This window comes from Lampris incognitus, chromosome 15 (assembly GCF_029633865.1).
Source record: "Lampris incognitus isolate fLamInc1 chromosome 15, fLamInc1.hap2, whole genome shotgun sequence".
NCBI lineage: Eukaryota > Metazoa > Chordata > Actinopteri > Lampriformes > Lampridae > Lampris > Lampris incognitus.
Genome location: NC_079225.1, coordinates 8,840,240 through 8,859,468, shown reverse-complemented (window position 1 = coordinate 8,859,468; position 19,229 = coordinate 8,840,240). Strand labels below are relative to the sequence as shown.

General features: G+C 48.7%; 1 protein-coding gene across 1 annotated transcript in view; it reads left to right on the top strand.

Moving 5' to 3' along the window:
• Nucleotides 1–525: 525 nt before the first annotated feature.
• The window catches only part of ttc13 (tetratricopeptide repeat domain 13), a 30,883-nt gene continuing 12,179 nt past the window's right edge, over nucleotides 526–19,229 (top strand). Inside the window, exons 1-14 of the mRNA XM_056294537.1 lie at nucleotides 526–691; nucleotides 5,255–5,349; nucleotides 5,886–5,961; nucleotides 6,914–6,984; nucleotides 7,101–7,166; nucleotides 9,062–9,154; nucleotides 10,976–11,092; nucleotides 11,187–11,297; nucleotides 12,197–12,279; nucleotides 12,381–12,522; nucleotides 13,513–13,687; nucleotides 13,827–13,983; nucleotides 17,469–17,599; nucleotides 18,900–19,032. Of these exons, the coding sequence (XP_056150512.1) occupies nucleotides 526–691; nucleotides 5,255–5,349; nucleotides 5,886–5,961; nucleotides 6,914–6,984; nucleotides 7,101–7,166; nucleotides 9,062–9,154; nucleotides 10,976–11,092; nucleotides 11,187–11,297; nucleotides 12,197–12,279; nucleotides 12,381–12,522; nucleotides 13,513–13,687; nucleotides 13,827–13,983; nucleotides 17,469–17,599; nucleotides 18,900–19,032 (1,616 nt within the window). The remainder of the gene's footprint in view (nucleotides 692–5,254; nucleotides 5,350–5,885; nucleotides 5,962–6,913; nucleotides 6,985–7,100; nucleotides 7,167–9,061; nucleotides 9,155–10,975; nucleotides 11,093–11,186; nucleotides 11,298–12,196; nucleotides 12,280–12,380; nucleotides 12,523–13,512; nucleotides 13,688–13,826; nucleotides 13,984–17,468; nucleotides 17,600–18,899; nucleotides 19,033–19,229) is intronic.

Here is a 19,229-nt window from a genome sequence, read left to right as displayed (position 1 = left end):
CCGTAATGTACCCGGGTATCGAATCCCGCACCGGGCAAGAAAAGAACCGGTTACAATAATAATAATAATAATTACCTCTGTAATGGGTGAAAGGAAGAAAGATAACCGTAATGTACCCAATATTGCGTTTATCTTTTCTTTACTAATGTCATTGTATTGTAGCGAATCTATTTTCACCCCTTGTTATTCATGTTCTTGATCGCTCTCTGATGTTTGTAAGTTCATAAACGTTGCTATTAAAAAAAAAGAGAGAGAGAGAGAGAGAGAGAGAGAGAGAGAGAGAGAGAGAGAGAGAGAGAGAGAGAGAGAGAGAGAGAGAGAGAGAAAAGCTCAACAGATGCGCCAGAAAACGATAAATAGAAAAAGCGGGTTGCGGGAAGCGCGTACGGGAAATTCCCGGCGCATCCCAGCTGCGGTTTGGCGTCGGCAGATTCGCCAGGGGTGTGCGCGCGCGCGCGCGCGCGCGCGCCGCGAGGCCGCCGTCGCCGCGGCTTCCGCTTTCGTCACGCATACGCGAAGCGCAACATGGCACCTGCCGACTGGACTGTTGTGCTAGCGCTCTCGGCGCTCTGCCTGCACCGGGGAGTCTCCTCTACCGAGTACTTCTCCACCCTCACCTTCTTCAACAGCGAGCTGCACAAACACGGATGCGCCTCGCCTTCCGAATGGGAGGAGTACGCAGCCGACTGCGGTAGGTGTCTTTAGCTCGCCACGTCCTCGCCGGCGGTGGAGCCGCTAGCCGCGGTCACAAGCTAGGTTGACAAGTGACAAGCCCTCGCTGCTCCGCGCCCCTCGGCACGCCGGCACATCGCTCGCTGGACCCCGCCAGCCCACCGGGGAGACAGCAGGCGTGTGGAGCCGGAGGTCAGGGCGGCGGGCGGGGGGGGGGAGGGGGGGTCGAGTCGGTGTGGCAAGTACTGTGTGGGACCCTACAACTTGACTGCACTGTGCACTCGCCAGTTAAGGTGAGCCGTAATCCCAGTGGGCGAGACACACCCTCCTGACCCCTTTACTACCCCCGCACCTTATGAACACCCGACTTGGTGGTGGTTTTTGGTTCGTCGTCGTCGTGTCTGCCTGCCCCTTTTGCGGGCGGCTTATTGGATGCGAACTGTCAAATGAGGGGACGAGCGGCTTCCGTCCAGCGCGCCGCCCTGTACTTGCAAGAAGTGCTCCCTTCTTATGACGTCACACAGCTTGAGTATCTTAAATATGCCCCATTTAAATTGTATGCATACACAAGTATTTGTTTTTCCACCATGTGCCCAAAATGCATCCAGCTTTCAACTGAATGCATCGCTGTGATCAATATGAACGTTAACATAACCCATCTTACACTTTTGCAATGTTGACTTGGATTTTGCTTTCACTTGGGTCAGATCAAGGGCTGAAAGATAATGTGGGGATGCGGATGCTATAGCGGTATATGTTTTGCCATATATATGTTACAATATGATCAGCTGCTGGTCTGTAGGATGACTTTTGGAGCTCAAGAAGAGGAAGAGCGTGATTGCAAAGCCAAGGATGAAATGGAGGAAGTTGAAGAAGGAAGACTTGTGGAGTTCAGGCAGGAGTTAAGACAGGCACTGGGTGGTGGTGAAGAGTTGCCGGATGGCTGGGCAGCCACTGCAGAAATAGTGAGGGAGACAGCTGGGAAGGTACTTGGTGTGTCATCAGGACAGAGGAAGGAAGACAAGGAGACTTGGTGGTGGAATGAGGAAGTACAGTAAATTATACAGAGGAAGAGGTGGGCAAAGAAGAAGTGGGATAGTCAGAGAGATGAGGAAAGTAGACAGGAGTACAAGGAGATGTGGCGTAAAGCGAAGACAGACATGGTGAAGGCAAAGGCGTATGGTGAGTTTTATGTGAGGTTGGATACTAAGGAAGGAGAAAAGGACTTGTATCGATTGGCTAGACAGAGGGAGCGAACTGGGAAGGATGTGCAGCAAGTTAGGGTGATCAAGGATAGAGATGGAAATGTGCTGACAAGCCAGGGGAGTGTTTTGAGAAGGTGGAAGGAGTAGTTTGAGGGGCTGACGGATGAAGAAAAAGAGAAAGAAGGTTGGATGATGTGGGGATAGTGAATCAGGAAGTGCAGTGGATTAGCAAGGAGGAAGTGAGGGCAGCTATGAAGAGGATGAAGAGTGGAAAGGCAGTTGGTCCTGATGACATACCTGTGGAGGCATGGAGATGTTTAGGAGAGATGGCAGTGGGGTTTTTAACTAGATTGTTTAACACAATCCTGGAAAGTGAGAGGATGCCTGAGGAGTGGAGAAGAAGCATACTGGTACCGATTTTCAAGAACAAGGGCGATGTGCAGAACTGTAGCAAATACAGAGGTATAAAGTTGATCAGCCACAGCATGAAGATTTGGGAAAGAGTAATAGAAGCTAGGTTAAGAGGAGAGGTGACGATCAGCGAGCAGCAGTATGGTTTCATGCCAGGAAAGAGCACCACAGATGTGATGTTTGCTTTGAGAGTGTTGATGGAGAAGTATAGAGGAGGCCAGAAGGAGGTACATTGTGTCTTTGTAGATTTAGAGAAAGCTTATGACAGGGTGCCGAGAGAGGAGGTGTGGTATTGTATGAGGAAGTCAGGACTTGCAGAGAAGTATGTAGGAGTGGTGCAGGATATGTATGAGGGCAGTGTGACAGTGGTGAGGTGTGTGGTTGGAATGACAGATGGGTTCAAGGTGGAGGTGGGATTATATGAAGGATCAGCTCAGAGCCCTTTCTTGTTTGCAGTGGTGATGGACAGGTTGACGGACGAGATCAGGCAGGAGTCTCCATGGACTATGATGTTTGCGGACGACATTGTGATCTGTAGTGAGAGTAGGGTGCAGGTAGAGGAGAGCCTGGAGAGGTGGAGGTATGCACTGGAGAGAAGAGGAATGAAAGTCAGTAGGAGCAAGACGGAGTACCTATGCTGAATGAGAGGGAGGACAGTGGAATGGTGAGGATGCAAGGAGTAGAGGTGACGAAGGCATATGAGTTTAAATACTTGGGGTCAACTGTCCAAACTAAGGGGGAGTGCAGAAGAGAGGTGAAGAAGAGAGTGCAGGCAGGGTGGAGTGGGTGGAGACGAGTTTCATGAGTGATTTGTGACAGAAGGGTATCAGCAAGAGTTAAAGGGAAGGTTTACAAGATGGTTGTGAGACCAGCTATGTTATATGGTTTGGAGACAGTGGCACTGATGAAAAGACAGGAGGTGGAGCTGGAGGTGGCAGAGTTGAAGATGCTAAGATTTTCACTGGGAGTGATGAAGAAGGACAGGATTAGGAACGAGTATATTAGAGGGACAGCTCAGGTTGGACGGCTTGGAGACAAAGCAAGAGAGACAAGATGGAGATGGTTTGGACATGTGTGGAGGAGAGATGCTGGGTATACTGGGAGAAGGATGCTGAATATGGAGCTGTCAGGGAAGAGGAGAAGAGGAAGGCCAAAGAGGAGGTTTATGGATGTGGTGAGGGAGGACATGCAGGGGGCTGGTGTGACAGAGGAAGATGCAGAGGACAGGAAGAGATGGAAACATGATCCACTATGGCGCCTCCTAACAGGAGCAGCCGAAAGTAGTAGTAGATATGTATTACAATACTAAAGAAAAAATAGTTACATAATTTCACCATATATACTATATATATATATATATATTACTTAGCACAGAAAGTAAGGAAATGTGTGTTTGGTAGAGGATTTCTTTGTTGTAACAATGCTTCTTGGCAGTAAATCTTATACCGTTGGAAAGCCTGTTTATTTGCCTTTTAAATGGCGCCACATGTGTAAGGAACATGCATTTGTGGGATGAGCAGCAGAGCTGAGTATGTGGGTTGCGCCCATGAAAAATTTGCCAAATCTTCTCTGCCAATGCCCAGCAGCTTATTTTGCTGCTGCTATTGACTCTTGTTTTGAGCTTCTGGTACCCCAGGTGCTGACAATCAGGTGCCTGATTGCCAAAAAGCATTGTTACAACAAAGACATAATCTACCAAACACACATTTCCTTACTTTTTGTGCTAAGTTTATGTATATGTCTCCCCACCTGCCGCCAAATGCCTGCTGGCATAGGCTCCAGCATCTCCGGCATCTTCCCAGAGTTAGGATAAGTGCCTTGGCTAATGGATGGAGAGAATATGCATACATACATATATATATACATATATATATATATATACATACATATATATATATATATACACACACACATATATACACATATATATGTATGTATGTATGTATGTATGTATATATATATATATATATATATATATGTATGTATATAGGAAAAAAACGTAATACACAGCATTACAAGCTTGTTTCGTGCGTCCTTTTTCTCCCCAATTGTACCCGGCCAATTACCCCACTCTTCCCCGAGCCGTCCCGGTCTGTGCTCCACCCCCTCTGCTGATCCGGGGAGGGCTGCAGACTACCACATGCCTCCTCCCATACATGTGGAGTCACCAGCCGCTTCTTTTCACCTGACAGTGAGGAGTTTCACCAGGGGGACGTAGTGCATAGGAGGATCATGCTGTTCCCCCCAGTCCCCCCTCTCCCCTTTGAACAGGTGCCCTGACTGACCAGAGGAGGCGCTAGTGCAGTGACCAGGACACATACCCACGTCTGGCTTCCCACCCGCTGACACGGCCATTTATACATAAATTTATTTCTGATTTTTCCCTTTTTTCTCCCAATTTTAGTGGCCAATCGATCCCTATTTTGGTTCAAACACCACCCTCGTACTGCATGCGTTCGCCAACTGCATCTCTCCGGCCGGCAGTCTCGAAGGAGACGCCTCCCCACTTTCGTGACAAGGCGAATCCAGGCCGAACCACTGCTTTTTCCGACACACACAGAGACGCATTCATGTGACGAACACAAGCCGACTCCGCCCCCCCTCCCGAAGACAGCGCTGCCAATGATCGCTGCTTCACCGAGTCCGGCCATAGTCGGATCTGACGAGACCGGGGTGCGAACCCCCGGTCCCCAGTGGGCAACTGAGACATGGCCAATTATGTCTGTAGGGACGCCCGACCAAGCCGGAGGTAACCTGGGGATTCGAACTGGCGACCCCCGTGTTGGTAGGCAACGGAATAGACCGCCACGGCACGGGGACGCACCTGATTCTTTCTTAAGCATATGTTCTGTTGTTGTTGTTTTTATGTTTTTGGAAGTGTTTGCAGTGGCTGTTCTGCTGAGTCTGCATGCTGTCGCAGCCGATCCACTCCCCACCACAGATGTTGTGAATGTGTTTCTCTTCAGAGCCGTCCATTTTACAGCTGGAGGACCCAGACTGCGAAGAAGGAAGCAACCCTCCCTGTGAGTCAGTCTTCTCTCTTAACGCAGAGAAAATCCTGGTGAGAACACAATTCACTCAAACACGCACTCACACACACACACAGCCCTACACAACCTTACACGTCCAACAAGATCTGATACACGTTCCTCTCCGTAAGTATTCTGGGTTGGAAAACGAGCACATGTGGTCGTATCTGAAGTCTAAATTGGTCTGACACGGATCAGATATCCCAACGTTTTCCCGAAGGCCGATATTCCTGTCATTTGATGTTGATCTATCAGGCGATCTAACCAACGCTTTTAATGCGCTGACCTTGGACGCCCTCAGATAGTGAACCTTTTTCCTAATTCTGACATCCCTCCCTCTGCCGTCTACTGCCATTCGGCCATTTTGTCACGGCCAGTTTCAGACAGGAAGACACTATTGTGTTGTTTTAACGTGTTTCTTTGCTCTCTTGCACCCTCTCCTGCATGCGCCTGTGTGCCTGCATGCTCCGTTTGTGCGTCTCCATACTTTCACCGTTTTTGCTCATGTATGCACATGCTTCTTTTTCGCTGTTGAAGTGGTTTTTCTTTTCTTTTCTCAATCCCTCAGAGCCAGGCCAAAGTGATTATAGAACAGAAGAAAATCCCTTTCCCTGTCGATATCCACAGCACAAATGAAGAACTGGGTAAGTAGCCGAGATATAGCGGTAATGTTGCCATTCTCCCACATGTGTGTCCCCTTTGGTCTGTGAGCTTCGTTTTTCCTTCGACTTGCCTCGTTACCTGTCTCATCACGGTTTCCTGTCTCATCACGGTTTCCTGTCTCACCATGGTTTCCTGTCTCATCACGGTTTCCTGTCTCACGGTTTCCTGTCTCATCACGGTTTCCTGTCTCATCACGATTTCCTGTCTCACCATGGTTTCCTGTCTCATCACGGTTTCCTGTCTCACCATGATTTCCTGTCTCATCACGATTTCCTGTCTCACCATGGTTTCCTGTCTCATCACGGTTTCCTGTCTCACCATGATTTCCTGTCTCATCACGGTTTCCTGTCTCATCACGATTTCCTGTCTCACCATGGTTTCCTGTCTCATCACGGTTTCCTGTCTCACCATGATTTCCTGTCTCACCACGGTTTCCTGTCTCACCATGGTTTCCTGTCTCATCACGGTTTCCTGTCTCATCACGGTTTCCTGTCTCATCACGATTTCCTGTCTCACCATGGTTTCCTGTCTCACCATGATTTCCTGTCTCACCACGGTTTCCTGTCTCACCATGGTTTCCTGTCTCATCACGGTTTCCTGTCTCACCATGATTTCCTCTCTCACCACGGTTTCCTATCTCACCATGGTTTCCTGTCTCATCACGGTTTCCTGTTTCATCACGGTGTCCTGTCTTACCATGGTTTCCTGTCTCACCATGGTTTCCTGTTTCATCACGGTTTCCTGTCTCACCATGGTTTCCTGTCTCACCATCGTTTCCTGTCTCATAACGGTTTCCTGTCTCACCACGGTTTCCTGTCTCACCACGGTTTCCTGTCTCATCACGGTTTCCTGTCCCACCACGATTTCCTGTCCCACCACGGTTTCCTGTTTCATCACGGTTTCCTGTCTCATCACGGTTTCCTGTCATTGCAGCGATCGGCTATGTTCTGATAGGCAACGGCCTGTATGATGAAGCCATCAAACACTTCTCCCTTTTACTCCAGGTGTGTTTGCTTCTTGCTAAAATAAAAAAGCCACCCAATTCTCTCGTGGTGTGCGACATACAGTGTTTTACAGAGGGTGTTGTGTTGTGTTGTGTTGTGTTGTGTCCTTGATTCAGGGAGACCCGGAGTTGGTCAGCGCCATCTATGGCAGAGGGATCGCTTATGGAAAGAAAAGTCTACAAGTGAGTGGTAATGTTTTGACCGCTTGTTCTAGAGCATGCACACGATAAGAAGAGAAATAGCAAAAGCAAAACAAACCTTCCCTGATCAAAAATTGAAGGTTTTAGGGGGTGTCCGGGTAGTGTGGCGGTCTATTCCGTTGCCTACCAACACGAGGATCGGTGGTTCAAGTCCCCGTGTTTCCTCCGGCTTGGTCGGGCGTCCCTACAGACACAATTGGCCGTGTCTGCGGGTGGGAAGCCGAATGTGGGTATGTGTCCTGGTCGCTGCACCACCACCTCTGGTGGGTTGGGGCGCCTGTTTGGGGGGCAGGGGGAACTGGGGGGGAATAGCGTGAGCCTCCCACGTGCTACGTCCTCTTGGTGAAACTCCTCACTGTCAGGTGAAAAGAAGCTGCTGGTGACTCCACATGTTTGGGAGGAGACATGTGGTAGTCTGCAGCCCTCCCCGGATCGGCAGAGGGGGTGGAGCAGAGACCGGGACAGCTCGGAAGAGTGGGGTAATTGGCCAAGTACAAGTGGGGAGAAAAAGGGAGAAGGAAAAAAAAGAATGGAAGGCTTTTAAAGGGTATTAAGGTTTGGTTATTGAGGTTTTTGAGGTCTCAGTCTGTAAGTCTTGTTCTTCAAGCTACACGTGGTATTACTGATGATACAAGGGGTTCCACCTGAAGCACAAAACACAATACTGTATCTAAAATGGGGAAACAATGCTACTTTAATATTATTCAGTCGCCGTTTTAAGTACTGAGGTGGTTCTTCGAGAGAAAATAAGGAACTACTTTTTTTTTTGTAAGGTGTGTGTGCACGCTCTATTTGTCGGGTATGTGTGTGCATGTGCACATTTGGGGAAGTTGTCTGTATGAGACTTTGACATGTTCATTTTCTATATGCATTATGCACTTTCATCACTGGTTTGCGTAACTGTGAATATTTTTTGTTCTAGTTCCCTTATGTGTTGACGGTGCTATGCAGATGACACTCCACTTAAGATGACATAAAAACGGGTCCACGGTGGTGTAGCGGTCTAAGCATCGGCTTTGTGTCGATGCAGTTGCCCACTGGGGACCGGGGGTTCGCACCTCGGTCTCGTCAGATCCGACTATGGCCGGACTCGATGAAGCAGCAATAATTGGCAACGCTGTCTTCGGGAGGGGGGGCGGAGTCGGCTTGTGTTCGTCACATGAATGCGTCTCTGTGTGTGTCGGAAAAAGCGGTGGTTCGGCTTGGACTCGCCTCGTCACGAAAGTGGGGAGGCGTCTCCTTCGAGACTGTCGGCCGGAGAGATGCAGTTGGTGAACGCATGCAGTACGAGGGTGGGTGTTTGAACTAAATAGGGATCGATTGGCCACTAAAATTGGGAGAAAAAGGAAAAAATCAGAAATAAATAAATGATAAAAAAAGAAAAGATGACATAAAAACAAAGGCGCCCGTATCATGCTTTAGATTTACTAAACATTCAGTTCCAAACTAGCCGCCATCTGAAAAGTAAGGTCTTCATGTCATCCTAGTGATACTTAACCGATAATTTGATTGGACTATTTTATTTTTACACTTCTTACTTAGATTTTAAATAAATTTATTCTGTCATTTAAAATAACTATATGTAGCCTCAAAACCGACTGGTCTTTTTGCTCAGAGATTTTTACAAGTTGTGTCATGCACATTTCAAACACTTCAGTGTTCCCATAATGTTATAATGTTATTCATATCGACTGCTTACAGTTTCAGTTTTAAGATGGTGTGTGTGTCACAGTTTGAATAGTCACCCCTGGCTCTGCTGTGAAACCCTGGAGTACCTTGGTCAGCAGTTTTGTGTTGTTGCCCTTTGACTCCTGTTTGTAGGTTTTTGTTTTATAAAGTGGCCCATCTGTTTCTTTCTGTCGCCACCTCTGCACCAGGACATAAAGAACGCTGACTTGGCCCTGTATGAGCTCAGCCGAGTCATCACCCTAGAACCCAACTGGCCAGAGGTCTATGAGCAGAGAGCGGAGGTAAGGCCTGCACACAGCAATGTCTGTAGACGAGAGGAAGGTGAAAGGGGACAACTACTGTATGTTGTAATGCCAAAGCTGTCTGTCCGTATGGTTAGACGTCTGTCGTCTGGTCAAAATGTCCTATATGTAAGTTCAGCGCACTCTCTAGGGAGTTGTTCCTTATCCCATGAGAGGGTCTAACGACAGGATGTTGTGTTGCTGTAAAGCCCGCTGAGGCAAATTTGTGATATTGGGCTATGCAAATAAAACTGACTTGACTCTGCTGTGGGTTAAAAATACACCAGCTGCCACCAGACAGAGTTTTGGTTCCTCTTTTGTACCTGGAAGGAAGCTGTTCATTGTCGTGTCATCGCGTAGTTTTGACAATTTTGTAGATATTCAGGTGTCTTACAGCTGCAGCACTGACGATTGTCTTTTTTGTTTACCTTGCTGGCACCTTAGGCGATACTCGTGAGTGCATTGGGGTTTGACCCCTCTTGAGTCCCAGCGATCCATGCCTAACTCAACTGGAGTCGCCGTTGTTGTTAGGTCAGCGCCTCCCCTGTCGCTCAACAAAAATCATGGTCGAACCAGAGTTTTGGCGTTTCACGTTGTGTTTTCTGTTGGCCACGGTCATTTATGAGCTCTTCTGTCTCGTTCACCTGCTTGTGAGAAACAACAGCTTTAGTTCTTCAGACCTACCGCCACCCGTTCTGTTGCTTCTGGCTCCGATGGTGGTAAAAAGGGGGGGTGGGGAAACACCGGGGAATGGTCTTCATGACCAATGAGCAGCTATGAAAGTGTTGCCTATTTGCTCAAGTGTTGTGAACATGATTATTCATGGATTAGTTGTTGTCTTACAGGACAGATGGGCAGCTTCATTAATCCCCAGAAAGGCAGCGTGGATATATCCACACTAGACAAAGACTGCCAACACACAGTAAAAAGTAGTCACGGACTTGACATGATACGCAGAAAAAGGCACCACATCTAAACTGATGCATGTAGAAGCAGCTGGATAGCTCAGTAGGTAAGAACGCCGGCTTAACCACCAGAGATCGGGGGTTCAAAGCCCGGCCGGGACGAGCCTCCAGTGAGAGTCCATGGCTTAGACTTCTAATGCTGTACAAGCCAACTACCTCCCTGATGTACGTCGCTTTGGAGGAGAGCATCTGCTAAATGAAACTGTAAATAAACGGCAACAATAAAAAAGACCAACTGGGGCGTCCGGGTAGCGTAGCGGTCTATTCCATTGCCTAGCAACATGGGGATCTCTGGTTCGAATCCCCGTGTTGCCTCCGGCTCGGTCAATTGGCCGTGTCTGCGGGTGGGAAGCCTGGTGTGAGTATGTGTCCTGGTCGCAGCACTAGCGCCTCCTCTGGTCGGTTGGGGGTGCCTGTTTGGGGGGAGGGGGGACTGGGGGGAATAGCGTGATCTTCCCACGCGCTACGTCCCCCTGGTGAAACCCCTCACTGTCAGGTGAAAAGAAGCGGCTGGTGACTCCACATGTATCGGAGGAGGCATAGTCTGCAGCCCTCCCCGGATCGGCAGAGGGGGGTGGATCAGCAACCGGGACGACTCGGAAGAGTGGGGTAATTGGACGGGTGCAATTGGGGAGGAAAAAGGGGGAGAAATGAAGAAATAGATAAATAAATAAGAATAGAAAAGACCAAGTACAGTTACAATCCAGACAAGTTCAATACACCAGCATCTGGCCAATGACCATGTTAACTGATTTTCTGAACTGTTTTTGAAAATGTTGAGCTTTCTCATGACTGTGTGTGTATTTGTGTGTGTGTGTGTGTGTGTGTGTGTGTGTGTGTGTGTGTGTATCTCCAGATCCTATCTCCACTGGGTCGTATCAGTGAGGCATTGGGAGATTTGACCAAAGCCATCCAGTTGCAGCCTTCTGCTCGCCTCTACAGGCACAGAGGAACGCTGCTCTTCATATCGGAGGTTGGAATCCCGTACTGGCTTGTTTGTGGGTTTGTATGTTTGGACAAGATTGCATTTACCTGTGTGTTGACTCTGTGCCGCGCCTCCATGCCAGGACTATGTTGCAGCTATGGAGGACTTCCAGCAGTCTTTGGACCTCAAGAAGAACCAGCCTATCGCCGTGCTGTATAAAGGTCTCACCTTCTTCCACCGAGGCATGCTGAAGGTACAGAAACTGATTCCCCATCATTTCCTCTTCATTTTATCATACTTGTGATGTTCGTGGGTGGGGTTTGTGGTAAAGTCTTCAAAAATCAGAGCTATTACTCTGTTCTAACGGTTAGTTCTTATACGGCCATGCAGGGTTACTGTTTAAGACCCTGACCCTGGCCCTCCTGAAGGAACATTCAGTCTTTTTATTTTTTTTTTATTTTTCCCTTTTTCTCCCCAATTACCCCACTCTTCTGAGCCATCCCGGTCTCTGCTCCACCCCCTCTGCCGAGCCGGGGAGGGCTGCAGACTACCACATGCCCCCTTCGATACATGTGGATTTGCCAGCTGCTTCTTTTCACCTGACAGTGAGGAGTTTCGCCAGGGGGACGTAGCGCGTGGCAGGATCACGCTATTCCCCCCAGTTCCCCCTCCCCCCTAAACAGGCGCCCCGATCGACCAAAGGAGGCGCTAGTGCAGAAACCAGGACACATACCCACGTCTGGCTTCCCACCCGCAGACACGGCCAATTGTGTCTGTAGGGACGCCCGACCAAGCCGGAGGTAACACGGGGATTCGAACCGGCGATCCCTGTGTTGGTAGGCAACGGAATAGACCGCTATGCTACCTGGATGCCCAAGAATGAGAAAAAAGTCTTGTGGTCAAATTTATGGCTGGCTAGCTCCCAAGTCATGGCTTGGTCCAAGAACTTTGAGTATTCAAAAAGACAATTCGTATTGGACACTTGAAAAATCTCAGTCAAGGTTTACAACTGTTGAAACCCCACCTAAGATCTGTTTGCTTTGTCACACGTACCATTTTTTTAGTCCATCTGCATTATTCTTTGTAATGAACTCTGTGAACTGGGAGTTTTCCTTTTCTATGAGCCTCAGTTCTTGCCCCTCTCCTCATCAGGAAGCCATTGAGACATTCAAGGAGGCTCTGAAGTTGAAGTCTGACTTCATTGATGCCTATAAAAGCCTAGGACAGGCCTACAGGTAGGACTACTAGATGTTGACCTCATTGTTTCTTGCATTTATGTTCTTAATGTTGGAGTCCTACTAGTCTCCTATACTCATACATTGTTTTCTTCCCACAGAGAGCTAGGAGACTTTGAGGCAGCGATGGAGAGTTTCCAGAAAGCTCTAATGTTAAACCAGAACCACATCCAGTCTCTCCAGCTCAGAGGCATGATGCTGTACCATCATGGCTCACTACAGGAGGCCATAGGCAATTTCAAGGTAAAGCTACTCACAACTCTATAAATCTTGGCTGTGCTCCGCTCATCTCTTGTCAGCCATCCATCTCAACATTTTATCTGTGAAGATCAGTACAGTGCCCTGTGATGGCCTGGCGGCCTGTCCAAGGTGTCTCCCCACCTGCCGCCCAATGACTGCTGGAATAGGCTCCAGCATCCCCGCGACCCTGAGAGCAGGATAGGCAGTTAAGACGATGGATGGATTGATGGATGGCTCAGTACAGTTTCTTTACATAGCACAACTATTTTCAATGGTTCTCTTGCCAAAAATGTGGTTTAGTTGGGTCACGATTCACCAGTCACATCTGACTCGCAGCACAAGACATTCACGAAGAGATGAGATGTGCGGGGGTGTCTGGGTAGCGTGCCGGTCTGTTCCGTTGCCTACCAACATGGGGGTCACTGGATCGAATCCCCTTGTTACCTCCGGCTTGGTTTGGTGTCCCTACAGACACCATTGGCCGTGTCTGCAGGTGGGAAGCCGGATGTGGGTATGTGTCCTGGTCGCTGCGCTAGCGCCTCCTCTGGTCGGTCGGGGCACCTGTTTGGGGGGGAGGGGGAACTGGTGGGAATAGCGTGATCCTCCCACGTGTTACATCCTCCTGGTGAAACTCCTCACTGTCAGGTGAAAAGAAGCGGCTGGTGACTCCACATGTGTCAGAGGAGGCATGTGGTAGTCTGCAGCCCTCCCCGGATCGGCAGAGGGGGTGGAGCAGCGACCGGGACAGCCCAGAGAGTGGGGTAATTGGCCAAGTGCAACTGGGGAGAAAAAGGGGGGGGGGGGATCCAAAAAGAGATGAGATGTGTATATGCAAACTACTTTGAGGCCGGTTTTTGTTTTCAAAGTGCCACTCTTTAATGTTGTTATTTCCTCATCGTCATGAAGGAAAGGGTCATCAACCAATACTTGTCAAAATGTTCTTTGCCATAATTAACACTGCTTCTTTGTCCCCCCCTGCTGTCTGTCTGCTAGCGGTGTCTCCAATTGGAACCATATAATGAGGTGTGTCAGTACATGAAGGGCTTAAGTCACGTGGCCATGGGACAGTTCTATGAAGGCATTAAAGCTCAGACCAAGGTAATGTTGAACGACCCTCTACTGGGACAGAAGGCCAGCTCCGAATACCTCAAAGTCAAATACCTCAGAGGTTGGTGCAAATGCACAAGTACATCTCAACTGTTGGTTCGTTTTTTGACACTTCTGTTACTGTGCTATAATGTTGTCTGATTTCAAGCTCATCTCTCCTGTATAAAAGGCAAAAACTTCTCTCTCTCTCTCTCTCCCAGAGTACTCTCGATACCTGCACTCCCACCTTGACATCCCAGTAGCAGAGTACAACGTGGACCAGGACCTACCGGGAAACTTCAAGAATCACTGGGCCAAAAACCTGCCTTTTCTCATAGAGGACTACGAAGAACAACCAGGCCTGCAACCACACATTAAGTAGGTTGGGGGAGGTCAGGTCTTTTCCTGCTGTACTGAACCATTACAGCAGACAGGCGTGTGTAGCTCTGAACGAAATCCAAGGCTAAATAACTCTGGACAGCTCTTTCAGTTGGATCAGTCAGTTCGAGACAGGCTCTTGGTCACTGCATTTCAATTATGTAAATGAGACTTAATTTGTTTAGCATTTTGTTTACGAAATATACAGGCATCGTGTTGGGCTGTCTTAGATAATGCCAGGGTCGAACAGCTGGGCTACCTTAGTTCGTGTTACTCATCTTACCAGTCACTCCAGTGGACTGCGATCCTTGTCGTGCCAAAATGTCACTCTCCGTCTGGATTCCACTCCCCTCTGAGCGTTAAGAATCTCTGCCATCGTGTAAGCTGCAGTTGTCGTCTTCATGGCGGTACTCTTTCTTAAAGAAACAAACTATTTTCAGAAGTGCCTGACTCATACAATTCAGGCAGGCATAAAAACAGCCTTGCCAAAATTCAGTGGGGGAGTCTACAGAGTCATGCGTTTGGCAGCAAAAGGGTGTCAAGGACACATTTCTGGGTGGCGCCCAGCCCCTGAGAGCGATTTCAAGCATCATTATTCTGCCACACATAATTCCAAATGCACCCCCACCTCAATAGCTCCCTTTGTGTCCCAAAAAGCCAAAAAAACTTCCCCGGCAAGATTTCCCCGGGTGCTGCACGGCAGCTGCCCGCTGCGCCTAGCTACACAGCTAGGATGGGTTAAATGCAGAAGAAGAATTTCCCTACGGGATCAGTAGAGTATATCAAAATAGAAATAAATCAGCCCTCCATCAACATGGGCCCCCACAATGCTGCACAGTGGACACCCCCCCCCCCATCTGCTCTGGTACTGGGTGGCCATAGCCATGTCATAAGCACTGCAGTTTACATAGCATGCAGAATGGCTGTGAAGCTTCGTTCACTCCCACATGTTAGTGGAGTGTGTAAGTCAGCCGCCATTACATGCAGAATACTGAGTAAAGTCTGGTTTCAGTGTCCAGGCTAGTGTCTAGTTGAGTCAGTGTTAACAGGTACACTGTGTCTGTAATACTGAGTAAAGTCTGGTTTCAGTGTCCAGGCTAGTGTCTAGTTGAGTCAGTTGAGTCAGTGTTAACAGGTACACTGTGTCTGTAATACTGAGTAAAGTCTGGTTTCAGTGTCCAGGCTAGTGTCTAGTTTAGTCAGTGTTAACAGGTACACTGTGTCTGTAATACTGAGTAAAGTCTGGTTTCAGTGTCCAGGCTAGTGTCTAGTTGAGTCAGTGTTAACAGGTACACTGTGTCTGTAATACTGAGTAAAGTCTGGTTTCAGTGTCCAGGCTAGTGTCTAGTTGAGTCAGTGTTAACAGGTACACTGTGTCTGTAATACTGAGTAAAGTCTGGTTTCAGTGTCCAGGCTAGTGTCTAGTTGAGTCAGTTGAGTCAGTGTTAACAGGTACACTGTGTCTGTAATACTGAGTAAAGTCTGGTTTCAGTGTCCAGGCTAGTGTCTAGTTGAGTCAGTGTTAACAGGTACACTGTGTCTGTAATACTGAGTAAAGTCTGGTTTCAGTGTCCAGGCTAGTGTCTAGTTGAGTCAGTGTTAACAGGTACACTGTGTCTGTAATACTGAGTAAAGTTTGGTTTCAGTGTCCAGGCTAGTGTCTAGTTGAGTCAGTGTTAACAGGTACACTGTGTCTGTAATACTGAGTAAAGTCTGGTTTCAGTATCCAGGCTAGTGTCTAGTTGAGTCAGTTGAGTCAGTGTTAACAGGTACACTGTGTCTGTAATACTGAGTAAAGTCTGGTTTCAGTGTCCAGGCTAGTGTCTAGTTGAGTCAGTGTTAACAGGTACACTGTGTCTGTAATACTGAGTAAAGTTTGGTTTCAGTGTCCAGGCTAGTGTCTAGTTGAGTCAGTGTTAACAGGTACACTGTGTCTGTAATACTGAGTAAAGTCTGGTTTCAGTGTCCAGGCTAGTGTCTAGTTGAGTCAGTGTTAACAGGTACACTGTGTCTGTAATACTGAGTGAAGTTGGTTTCAGTGTCCAGGCTAGTGTCTAGTTGAGTCAGTTGAGTCAGTGTTAACAGGTACACTGTGTCTGTAATACTGAGTAAAGTCTGGTTTCAGTGTCCAGGCTAGTGTCTAGTTGAGTCAGTGTTAACAGGTACACTGTGTCTGTAATACTGAGTAAAGTCTGGTTTCAGTGTCCAGGCTAGTGTCTAGTTGAGTCAGTTGAGTCAGTGTTAACAGGTACACTGTGTCTGTAATACTGAGTAAAGTCTGGTTTCAGTGTCCAGGCTAGTGTCTAGTTGAGTCAGTGTTAACAGGTACACTGTGTCTGTAATACTGAGTAAAGTCTGGTTTCAGTGTCCAGGCTAGTGTCTAGTTGAGTCAGTTGAGTCAGTGTTAACAGGTACACTGTGTCTGTAAGAGTTCTGTATAGTGGGGATCTCGGAGCGAGAGAGTTCGCGGGTTCACTTGACTAAATGGGGTGGCGCAGTGGTTAGCGCAGCAGCCTCACAGCAAGAAGGTCCTGGGTTTGAACCCCGGGGTAGTTGGGGTTCAAACCCAGGACCTTGGGGATCATCCCGGGTCGTCCTCTGTGTGGCGTTTGCATGTTCTCCCCGTGTCTGCGTGGGTTTCCTCCGGAGGTTCCGGTTTCCTCCCACAGTCCAAAGACATGTAGGTCAGGTGAATCAGCCATACTACATTGCCCCTATGTGTGTGTGTGTGTGTGTGTGTTGACCCTGTGATGGCCTGGCGGCCTGTCCAGGGTGTCTCCCCGCCTGCCGCCCAATGTCTGCTGGGATAGGCTCCAGCATCCCCGCGACCCTACGTAGGGTAAGTGGTTTGGATAATGGATGGCTGTCTGGTCTACTTTCTTCATGTGCCACACAGCTTGCACAGAAATAGCTTGGGGAAATGCACTTTATAGGCATTTCCGAAGAAATCAAGTGCAGTCGTTTCAGATTGTTGCATATGGAGAGACACACTCGTCCAGTTTACTGCACCTGCTGGTCCAGTTTATATAACAAGCTGTCACGGCCCTTTAAAATCCCCCCGCAGCCATTCTGTACGCCATGTAGACCCGAGGGGAAGCCAGTAAATGCCAGGGGACAGGAGGTAAATCGAATTTTGTTCTGGGTCATTTAGGGGAGTTTGCATTGGGGGGGTGGGGGAGGGGGGGTAGCCGCCATTCCATACCACTCTGGTGGCTTCACCACTGCCAAAGTCTTACCCCCTCCTCCTCATTTTGTCGCTGCTGCCATCAGAGTCGAGGACAACTCGGGTGTCGTCGGTCTCTGTAGCTACACAGTGTGAGAGAGTCTTCATGTGCGTGGACGCCAAGCGGGTGGAATCCCGGCCGGGACTAAGACAGTGATTTGTGTTTCCGTGGCGGAGCTACCACAGACCTCCGAGTTACAGTAAATCGGCGCTGAAGATGCTGCGTGGTTTATTTTCTGGGTGTTGGTGTGTTGGGTTGCAGGGATGTGCTACCTCAGAACTTTGACAGCTACAGCAGCGACGTTAAGAAGTTGATCTGTGCAGCCGATCAGCTTGGCGCCCTAATGCAATACAACACACCGGGCTTCCTGCCCAACAGAAGAATACACAGAGGTACCACAACACAATCACAACACAATCACGATATGTGTGTGTGTGTGTGCATTCCTGAATAACTGAACGCCACTTAATGTAAGGCAGAGTCATACTGTGATGGTAAAACTACTGTGATACTAATACTGTGTCTGCATAGTAATGTCACTGATGATAAATACAAGGGTTCGAGCCCATGATGGCAAATGCCTTGTGAGGGTCGTTTGCACCACAGTCGTATAGATTCATCGCTGGGTTGACACAAACGTACACGGAAGGATATTTTTTTTTTGGATTTCCCTTTTTCTCTCCCCAATTGTACTTGGCCAATCACCCCACTCTTCCTAGCCGTCCCGGTCTCTGCTCCACCCCGTCTGCTGATCCGGGGAGGGCTGCAGACTACCACATGCCTCCTCCCATACATGTGGAGTCGCCAGCTACTTCTTTTCAGACAGTGAGGAGTTTCACCAGGGGGACGCAGCACATGGGAGGATCACGCTATTCCCCCCAGTCCAGCCCCCCCCCCCTCCAAACAGGTGCCCCGACCGACCAGAGGAGGCGCTAGTGCAGCGATCAGGACACATACCCACATTCGGCTTCCCACCCGCAGACACAGCCCATTGTGTCTGTAGGGGACGCCCAACCAAGCCGGAGGTAACACAGGGATTCAAACCGGCGATCCCCGTGGAGGTAGGCAATGGACTAGACCGCCACGCCACCCGGACGCCTAGATGGAAAGATTTTGACCAATATTTATCACTAGAATGTGTGCAAATGTAGAATTTCTTAAGTAGAGGCAGTTTGAGATGTTCTGTTTCTTTTCTTTTTTTAAACATTTTTTCCCCGCCCCTTTTTCTCCCCAACTGTACTTGGGCAGTTACCCTACTCTTCACATCTGGCTCCCCACCAAGCCGGAGGTAACACGGGGATTCGAACCGCCGACCCCACACTACCCGGGCGACTACCTCCCTTGACTCATATTTACTAAAACTGGAAGAATTTTTATTGAAGTCTGAACTTTGTGCCGTTAAGCCATGCACTCGGGGAGGTCACTCGGTTTAGTTATTACATTTTCTACCCGGTTTCATGTCAGTTGGACTAGACTGTGAGACACATGGCCTCTTAAGTGGGACATTTTTTATAAAACCGGTTTTTCTCCCGTTGGTTGTTTAGTCCGTGGACACTGTTGTGGACCGTTTTGTGTCTTGCCGTAATGTCCATCATGCGGCGTCTTACGCAAAATCATGAAAACCCGGGAAACCAAAAACGTCCCCTGCAACATAGCTGAGCTATCTAACAGTGGCGTCCCGTTCTTTTACAGCGATGGGCTTAGCAACGCTGGAGGTGATGCAGGCCATACAGCGGACATGGAGCAACTCCAAGGTGCGAGTCAACGGCAAGACCAGGCAAATGCAGTGGAGAGACATGTTCGACATCGCCGTCAAGTGGAGGAGGTTTGGCCTGTTTTTGCTCCTGTACGGTAGTCTGGCTTAAGAGATAGGAAACATTCATGCAGTGCTCTGAATGGTGCTGTCCAAGTCAAGCTGGACACATCCTGCCCCTTCCCCCATTGTCTTACAGATGTCAACATCCCCTTAGCAACACTAGCAACGGCTGCAATTCAACATCATGATGAAGAGTTTGACCGCAG